This window comes from Nelumbo lutea, chromosome 6 (assembly GCF_056320005.1).
Source record: "Nelumbo lutea isolate HS-2025 chromosome 6, American lotus-T2T, whole genome shotgun sequence".
Classification (NCBI taxonomy): Eukaryota; Viridiplantae; Streptophyta; class Magnoliopsida; order Proteales; family Nelumbonaceae; genus Nelumbo; species Nelumbo lutea.
Genome location: NC_142689.1, coordinates 36,102,130 through 36,111,342, shown reverse-complemented (window position 1 = coordinate 36,111,342; position 9,213 = coordinate 36,102,130). Strand labels below are relative to the sequence as shown.

Sequence of the window (9,213 nt, the reverse complement as noted above, 5' to 3'; positions counted from 1 at the left end):
ACCCCTCGACAAGTATGATGGATCTTTTGATCCTAACGACCATGTAGACTCCCTTCAGTACCAGATGCACCTAGCTGGGGCTGACGAGTCCTGCATGTGCGTGGATTTCTCCACCACATTTAAAGGAGTAGCTCGCACATGGTACCGGAACCTCACGCCAGGAACAATCAAGAGTTGGGCGTAGTTCGTGGAGTTGTTCACCTCGCACTTCATCACTAGCAAGAAGTGCCCGAGGTCCCAAGAAAGCCTCCTCAATGTAGTCCAAAGAGAAGGGGAGTCCATCAGAAGCTATATTAAGCGCTTCATGGCACTTGCTTGTAGATCCTTGATCTAGATCCAATGGTGAGGCTCATGACAGCGAAGAAGGGTATAACTCACATGGAGTTCAAGTGGCACGTGGTGGCCAATAAGCCAAAAGACATCACAAAATTCCTCAAGCTCACTGATCAGTTCATTGGGACCGAGGAAGAGATGAATCAGAGGACTGATAATCCAACAAAAAAGAGAAAAAGAGAAGGTGACAACACAGGTAATGACGGGAACAAGAGAAGAAAGAGCAAGTCCTCGAACAAGGGAGGAAACAAGTCTGGGAGACTATCTCCTTCGCGATCTCACAAGTCGGGTCAGCATTCTAGAACTCCGCTTGTTGAAAGGATGAGTTATACACCCCTCAACGCGAAGCGAGGAGAAATCCTGATAGTAATCAAAGACTCCTCCTACGTGAAGTGGCCACCTCGATTTAGGGGAGATCCCGCCACCAAGAACAGGAATGTTTATTGTCACTTCCACAAAGACCATGACCACAGTACAGAGAACTATAGGAACCTCCGAGACGAGATCGAGGAGCTCATCCATCGCGAGTATCTTAAAAACTTTATACAAAGAGAAGACAAAAACCAAGTAGACTGCCAAACAGACCAGCAAGGGGACCAGAGGAGAAACGCTCCTGAGTCCAGCAGTAGATAGAGTGAGCAGTTGCCATGGCAGTTGCTCGAAGAAAGGCCAATCCACGGAGTAATCAATATGATTAGTGGTGGGTCCATCATTGCGGGCTGCACTTTGGCAGCAGGTTAAACTTTAGTTCACAAATTAAAAAATGAGGAGCAGAACCCGCCGAAGCGACCTAGGCTTGAAGACCCTATCTATTTCACGGAGGATGATGCACGCGGGATCCAATATCCTCACGATGAGCACACATTCTATTGCAAGGTTCGAGCACACATTCTTAGTGGTCGCAACTCCCTCCCGTACAATGCCATAATAGGTCGGCCCATTTCGCACGCGCTACGTGCGGTAGTATCCACCTACTACTTGGCAATGGAGTTCCCTACGAACTATAGAGTAGGGGTGGTGCGAGGTGACCAGCTCGAATCTTGCAAATGTTACATTGCCACCCTCAAGGGGAAAGCCAAGCTAGCGGCTGACGTCGAGCTCGGGTGACCTACGGAATATGCCGAGGAGCGAGCTACACCAACAGAGGAGACAATTCACATCTTGGTCTCAACAGATGATCTAGCTAAGACCCTCCAGATCGGCGCTTCGATCGAGGAACCACTTCGCTCTCAGTTGGTAAGTTTTTTATTTGAAAATTTAGATGTATTTGCATGGTCTATGACAGAAATGCCCAACATAGATTCTAAAGTCCTAACTCACAAATTAAATACTGATCACTTAGTCAGGCCCGTTAGACAGAAAAAATGCAACCTCACCCTAGAGTGCTGGAGGATAGTTGACGAAGAGGTCGGGAAGCTCTTAGCGGCGGACTTCATCAGGGAGGCCCATTACCCGAGCTGGGTAGCTAACCCAATTCTGGTAAAAAAGGCCAACGGTAAATGACGCATGTGTGTCGATTATACCGACCTGAGTAGAGTCTGCCCAAAGGACTGCTTCCCGCTGCCCAAGATCGACCGCCTAGTGGATGCGACCTCAGGGCATGAGTTGCTGACCTTTCTGGATGCATACTCGAGTTACAACCAGATTAGGATGGACCCTGCCGATGAGGAAAAAATGACCTTCATAACTGAGCTTGGATTGTACTACTATAAGGTTATGCCTTTCGAACTAAAAAATGCCGGGGCAACCTTTCAAAGACTTGTAAATAGGATTTTTGAGCCATTAATCAACAATAAAGTTGAATGCTATGTAGATGATATGGTCGTTAAGACCCAATTTTCAAATTTTTTATTGAACAACATGCAAAATGTTTTTGAAATTTTACGAAAATATAACATAAAGTTAAATCCCAACAAATGTGTTTTCGGCGTCACCTCGGGTAAATTCTTGGGCTACATAGTCAACCAACGTGGCATCGAAACCAACCCGGAAAAGATAAAGGCTATCTTAGATATGAGATCACCTTGCAAACTAAAAGAGGTTCAGAGGCTGAATGGCCACAAGTCGGCAGATCACTACCTACCTTTCTTTAAAGCTATAAAGAAAAGCAAAGACTTCGAGTGGACCGTGGAGTATTAACTCACCTTCGACAAGCTAAAAAAAATACCTAATTAGTATCCCGGTTCTGACCCGACCCAAGGAAGGGAATATTTTAAAGTTGTACCTCGCCACGAGTGACGAGGTGGTCAGCTCGATATTGATAAAAGAGGTAGATCAGGTCCAATGACCCATCTACTATGTTAGTAAGGTTTTGTAGGATGCTGAAACAAGGTATCCAGAGATCGAGAAACTGGCGTACGCACTAGTCATAGCAGCTCTGAAGCTTCGCCCATACTTCCAATCCCACACCATCGTTGTCCTCACCAACAAGCCTCTGAGGCAGATCCTGCTCAAGCCTGAGGTGTCCAACAGATTGACGAAATGGGCTATCAAACTTAGTGAGTACGACATCCGGTATAAACCTCGAACGGCAATTAAGGCCCAAGCCTTAGTCGATTTCGTGGCAGAATGTACATTCGGCACCGCAACCCCCAAGTTGGCCAAGCTTGAGCACACGAAGGAAACTTCAACCAGTGCGGCACCAATCCCAATTAGACCAAGCCTGGCCTACGATGAGGAGCCCTGGATCCTCCACGCTGATGGCTCGTCCAACCAACAAGGAAGCGGCACGGGCATAATTATGTATGGTCTAAGCGGGGTGAAGCTGGAATACACCCTCTGGTTCGGGTTCATAGCGTCTAACAACGAAGCAGAATACGAGGCATTAGTATCCAGACTCACTTTAGCGAAGGAAGTAAAGACTAAACATCTTATCATCTGCAACGACTCCCAGCTCGTGGTCAACCAAGTCAGCGGCGAGTATGAAGCCCGCAACCCCATAATGGCTACTTATTTAGCAAAGGCCAGAGAGGTTCTACGCGACTTCATATCTTATTTCATCAGGAAGATCCCAAGATCCGAGAAAGCTGAGGCTGACGCCTTGTCCCGGTTAGCTAGCACAAACAGCAACACCATGCGGACCGTGTACGTAGAGGACCTACCTTGGCCTAGCATATTCGGGGGGGCAAGAGAGGTCACTCCTGTAGCACAAGCAGAGCCGAACTGGATTAACCCACTCTCGAATTATCTACTTCACGGGACCCTCCCGATAGACCGCAATGCGGCCAGAAGGGTAGAGCGCCAGTCAGCTAAGTACGTCATTATAGACAAATAGTTGTACCGAACATCTTTTACGTTCCCCTACTTGCGCTGCTTGCGACCCTCAGAGATCAAGCTCGTTCTCTATGACACCCATGAGGGCTTGTGTGGAGGACACTTGGGGGCAGGGCTCTCGGCTAGAGGGTGCTACGACAAGGTTACTACTGGCCCACAATGAAGGCAGATGCACTCGAGCTCATCAAGAAGTGGGACAAGTGTCAGAGGCACGCCAACATCCACCATCGACCTGCTGCCGACCTCAAAAACCTCACTGGCTCGTGGCCCTTCACACAATGAAGAATCGACATTCTTGGCCCATTCCTGCTGGTGACAGGACAGAGGAGGTTTCTGGTGGTAGCAGTGGATTATTTCATGAAGTGGGTGGAAGAGGAACCCCTAACGAAATCACAGCTCGCAACATACAAAATTTCTTTTGGAGGAATATAGTATATCATTTCGGGCTACCTCGGGTACTCATCTCCGACAATGGAAAGCATTTCAAAGACATCAAGTTTCAGAATTGGTGCACCGAGATGGGAATACAGCAAAAACTTCACCTCGGTGGCACACCCTCAGGCAAATGGGCAAGCAGAAGTTACCAATAGAGCTATACCCCATGGACTGAAAGCTCGCTCAGCTCGAGCCAAAGGACTGTGGGTAGACGAATTGCCCAGGGTGCTATGGGCCTACCGGACTACCGTTAAGACCTCCACGAGTGAGACTCCCTTCAACCTCACTTACGGCATGAAAGCGGTGATCCCAACAGAGATCGAGGTGCCAATACTACGCTTAGAGGCCTACAACGAGGAGACAAACAATGATGAGCTTTGTACCAACCTTGACCTAGTGGAAGAAGTACGAGACCTAGCATACATCTGGACTGCAGCTTACCCGCAGAGAGTGGCTCGGTACTATAACGCCCAGGTCAAGAAGTGACACTTCCGTGTCGACAACCTGGTTCTTCGGAAGGTTATGGTACCTAAGCCTGGTGTCGGTAAGCTCGGACCGAACTGGGAAGGTTCATACCGAGTAAGATGGGTATTCGGGGAAGGTACGTACGAGCTTGAGACCTTGGAAGGAAAACAAGTACCTCAAGCGTGGAACATCAGCAACTTGATATGATACTACCTGTGATCGCCGAACTGGAGAGAGGACTACGAGTCACTCCCAGAAGCCTATGGGCCATGATGCCGAGCTAACACAAGAGCTCGGCACTATGATAAGTCCCAGTCACCTCTTTAGCATGGGCAGACAAGTCCCAGTCGCCTCCTCGCCATGGGCAGGCAAGTCCTAGTCGCCTCTTCGGCATAGGCAAATCACCCCTCATGCCTAAGGAATAGACAGTTCAGGTGTAAAGCCTATGACGTCTAGCCCAGTTCGACATATAATAATAGGTTGGACCCACTAGCTCTAAGGGACAACCGACATCTAAGCAAGTAGCTCATGCGTAGACAGGTCAGGGATATACCCTACAATGTTTGCTCACCTCGGCGTACATTATGCAAAGTTACCCCTACTAGTAGTCCACCTCGGCAGCTCGATAGTTCGGGGTAACCTCCACTTGGAAAAATTCTATTTTGGTTATCCCCACTTGTAGTCTAACTCGGTAGCTCGATAGTTCGGGGTAACCTACACACTTCTACTCCTACTTGGTTAGTTCGCCTGTTTGAGAGTTATTTGCATGGAATATTTTTGAACAAAAGAGAGTCAAAAAGTGTATTTCATTGATATAAGATTTCAATACATTAAAATAAAGAAAAAAGTTCACTATAGACCTTGTCCAAGGCTTTGGCAGGAGGGTCCATGCACTCATTAGCATCAGTCTCCTTGATGTCACCAAGCAGGTTGCTATTGCTTTCTGCCTCAGAATCTGGATCTTCAGCAGCTTTAGTAGCCATTTCCTCTGTGACCCTCGAAGTAGTAATGGCGCTAAGGTCGAGCTGAGGGAATTCACGTCAGGTCAGCCACCTACTAAGCTTGAAGCCCTTACGGTATCTTTCCGTTCCGACCTTGACCAGTTCCCTCCGGAACTCCTCCGAGGCCTTGTATTCTTGAATGGCCTTAACCTTTGGCTCCTCCACTGCTTGAAGGAGTATCTCAGTCCGCTCCTTTACGTGGGCTTCGAGGTTCTCCAAATCCCTCTTCAGTGCCACTTTCTACCTCGCGAGCTCCTCCTTCTCGGCTATCAGTAGAGTGATCAACTCCTTTTTAGTCCGTGCGTCTTTCTTCCACTGGTTAATTTCGTTTCGGGCCAGATTTAGCTCGGCGTGAGCCTCGCGAGATGAAGACTCAGCTGCAAGACCTCGCTTCTAGTACACCTCGGACTAGTACGTCAGAGCATGTATAGCAAAGTTCACCTACCAAGAGAAGAACACAAGACTTAGTACAAGAAAAGTTGAAGTACAAAATTGAAGAAGTCAAGATAGAACTTACCACCATGCAGTGGGTAGCCACTCGTGCTCCGAGCTGAGCGACCGGCATCTCGGCCCAGCTAGCGACCTCCTCGGCGTATACTGTATTTTGGCTCTTGAGGAGGCTATACCTCGGAGTCAGTATGTCTGAGTTGCTTCATCACTGCCTGAAGAAGCGGTAGCTGTAGGGGCAGGCTCTGAAGACGTTGCCTCCTAGGGCGCGCGGGGTGGGGAGACCTTCCTGGATTCCTCCTCGACCAGATCAACCACTGGAGGATGCTCGGTGGAGGGTTGTTTAGCTCTGGGACAATAACCCACGGAGACTCAATACGACTCTTTTGGAAGCTCGCTTCTTCTTTCCCTTCTTCATGCTACCAAGGATTTCGGTCATAGGGATCTTCATGGTTGCCGCAATAAAAGCAAACTATCAGAAACAACACCAAAATAAATTAAAGGCAACACAACAAGTAATGACCTACCAGGACTCAAACTTGCCTACACGAGCTTGTCTTCGGTCACCTAGTCCGCGAACTTGAGACCGAGCTCCGCCCAAGATCGGAGCACTTCCCTTGTCTTTAGGTCCAACCTGACACCGAAATCTTGAATGGCCGCCCTCCAATGGGTCGGGAAAGGCTATCTCTCAGTGCTATGGACCATAAAGTAGCCCCTTTTTCAGGCTGAGACCTTGTTTGGGAGCTCGTGCAAGAGTTTGTAGGCCGGACGAGGGCACTGGTAATAAGTTCGCCTGTGTTCGAGCAGAATGCAGGAGGAGTTCTTCTTTATTGATAGAATGGAAGAAAAGATATCAAGGTTAAGAGGAAGGTTATAGTCGTGGAAGATCGAGATGGTTCCTACTACATTACGGATAGATTTCAGGTGCAGCTCATCTATGGTAATGTTAAAAAGTTTTATAACTTCGACGATCAAGGGGTGAAGTGGAAGATGAAGACCAGCTGCAAGCTGCTCCTTGAAGATCACGATTTCATCATGATCGTGCTCCCAAGGAAAGTTACCAAGGGGAAGACTGTAGACAAAGTTGCTCGGAAGCTTATACCGAGCTACTAAGGACTGAAGCATGTCCGCCGTCATCGTCGATGGGCCAAAGTTATTTGGCTGCCAACCTCGATGCGAGGTGGATGCTAGACCACCTGAGGCCTCTCGCGCCTCCCTGGGTGATTCCACCTCAAGTGGATCACGGAACTCACCTTGACCCGAAGTAGCTTCTTCGATGTGGAGATCTACGACCTGAGCCGAGGTACCCACCTCGGCCCCAGCGGATTCACCACTCCCATCTAAAAGACTGTCAAAACTAAAGCTAGACATGGAAAAAACACATAATCAAAAAGGAGAGCTAGGGAAGACTCACCAAAGAGAGACCGAACTTTAGATATCGAGCTAAGGAACTTGAGTACGAGCTCAAACCGAAGGCTAGCGAATTTATGGCGAAGAAAATGAGTCTCGAGCCCCCTATTTATAGCCGTTGTATCCAAGAATCAATGATCGAGATCGAAGCAATCCAACAGCTCCTAGGAAAACCGGCTGCGTGACACCCGAGGTTGAAATCGGTTTAGCGCGTTTTTTGATGTCCGCGCATAGACTAGACGCGATCTGGGTTATTCTTGGTTGAGTCGGGTGGCCGAATAGGTCTGACCAGCGATTTGCCCGATAAGCCGCCTAGACCTCAGGCCAAATCCACTTGGACTCGTCATGAACTCCCCGCACCGGGTCGAGACCCCTGGCTTGGGGAGTGGGGGGCAATTGATGAAGGGTGATTTGGCCTGACCTAGTAAAGAGGGGACACGTGGACACGACCTGACCAAGAGATGACAACTCAGCCTGATATGATCAGTCTGCAACAGATCGACCTCGGATATTCAACCACCTCGGGGCAAGGTTACCTCGGGACAAGATCACCTCTGTACAAGATCGCGACAGGATCACCTTGATTCCAAGGCACCTCAACATTCAATCCAGTTCGGAACTATAAAGCATCGGCTCGGGGACACTGACTCAGACCACTACATGATGATCTTGGAAATCCCTCCAATGGATTTTGAACCTCACGGGATCACGCCGTGTAACGACAATCCTTATCTTCATCCCGCCCGGTTCAGGCGGAATTGATAAGCCTTATCAATTGACAACATTATCCCCCAATTAACGCGGAAACGGAACCCATCGTGACAAAGATCCCGGAACCGATCCACAAAACTGCGAGGACTCAACTATATAAAGGCTCCACCCCCGATGGTTCAAGGTACACGTGATTTCTCTGCTCTCTAGCTCTCTACATTCTCAAAGCTATCTCAACTCGTAACAGTCTACTAACTTAAGCATCAGAGCGACCTCGCCGGGCTAGTCACCCCAGGTTCTTTGATCTTATTTTGCAGATCCACCTAGCTCACCGTCCGACTGGAAGCCAGATTATCCTCTAGCAGGGAGCAGTCAAATCGCGCTACATCAATATTGATGATTTTTTTCATTGAAACAAAACATAGATATAGAGAAGAAGGATCTCCAAGTGGTTCATTTATCTAGAGAAGTAATGAGTTTAAATCAGCCCCCCACAAGATTGTCCCCATAATGTCCCACGACATATCACCACCGTGTATTGGGAACACTTCCCAATGATGACATCATTGTTTCTGGGATTATCATAGGGAGATGTTCACAATACAAGGTGGGGATGTGCTATGGGACCTTGTGGGGGGTTGATTTGGTCACATAAGTAATGCTCAACTAAGATTTGGGATAATATTGTCCCTTCAATAATAACTATTTTATACATAAAATGATAATTAGGTAAATGCACTTATCTGGATAAATGTTTTCTAGGAAACACTTGCCCAAAAAAGTAAATTTATCTAGTTCATGATTTATCGAAAAATGAACAAAGCCTGCGACTGAACCAACTACCACCAACACCTCTTATCTTTTGAGTGAATTCATCAGGTTGACTTTTCATCGGAGCACATCACATTTTTCATTTTTGTAAAAAGGAACAACCCTAGTAAATTTGGAAACACAAAGGAACAATTTATTATGTCCTAGGTTCAACTCGCTAAATACTCGAACTCGGCTCAAAGTAATCGAGTTCAAGTCAAGCTTCACTTGAGTTGAGCTGTTGGTCGATCCGAATTTGAGATCATTATAAAATGCTATTTTTAATATATTTGTATTTATAATATAAATAAATACATCTATAATTAAT

At 47.5% G+C, this 9,213-nt stretch overlaps 1 protein-coding gene across 1 annotated transcript; it reads left to right on the top strand.

Moving 5' to 3' along the window:
- The first annotated feature begins 4,077 nt into the window (after positions 1-4,077).
- Positions 4,078-4,527, top strand: LOC148848534 (uncharacterized). Its single transcript, XM_088951331.1, has one exon. The coding sequence runs from the start codon at positions 4,078-4,080 to the stop codon at positions 4,525-4,527; it is 450 nt and encodes a 149-aa protein (XP_088807457.1).
- Positions 4,528-9,213: the final 4,686 nt, after the last annotated feature.

Bases quoted from the DNA above. Each gene is read 5' to 3' on its own strand.
- LOC148848534 (XM_088951331.1), top strand. From the start codon at position 4,078: ATGGAAAGCATTTCAAAGACATCAAGTTTCAGAATTGGTGCACCGAGA.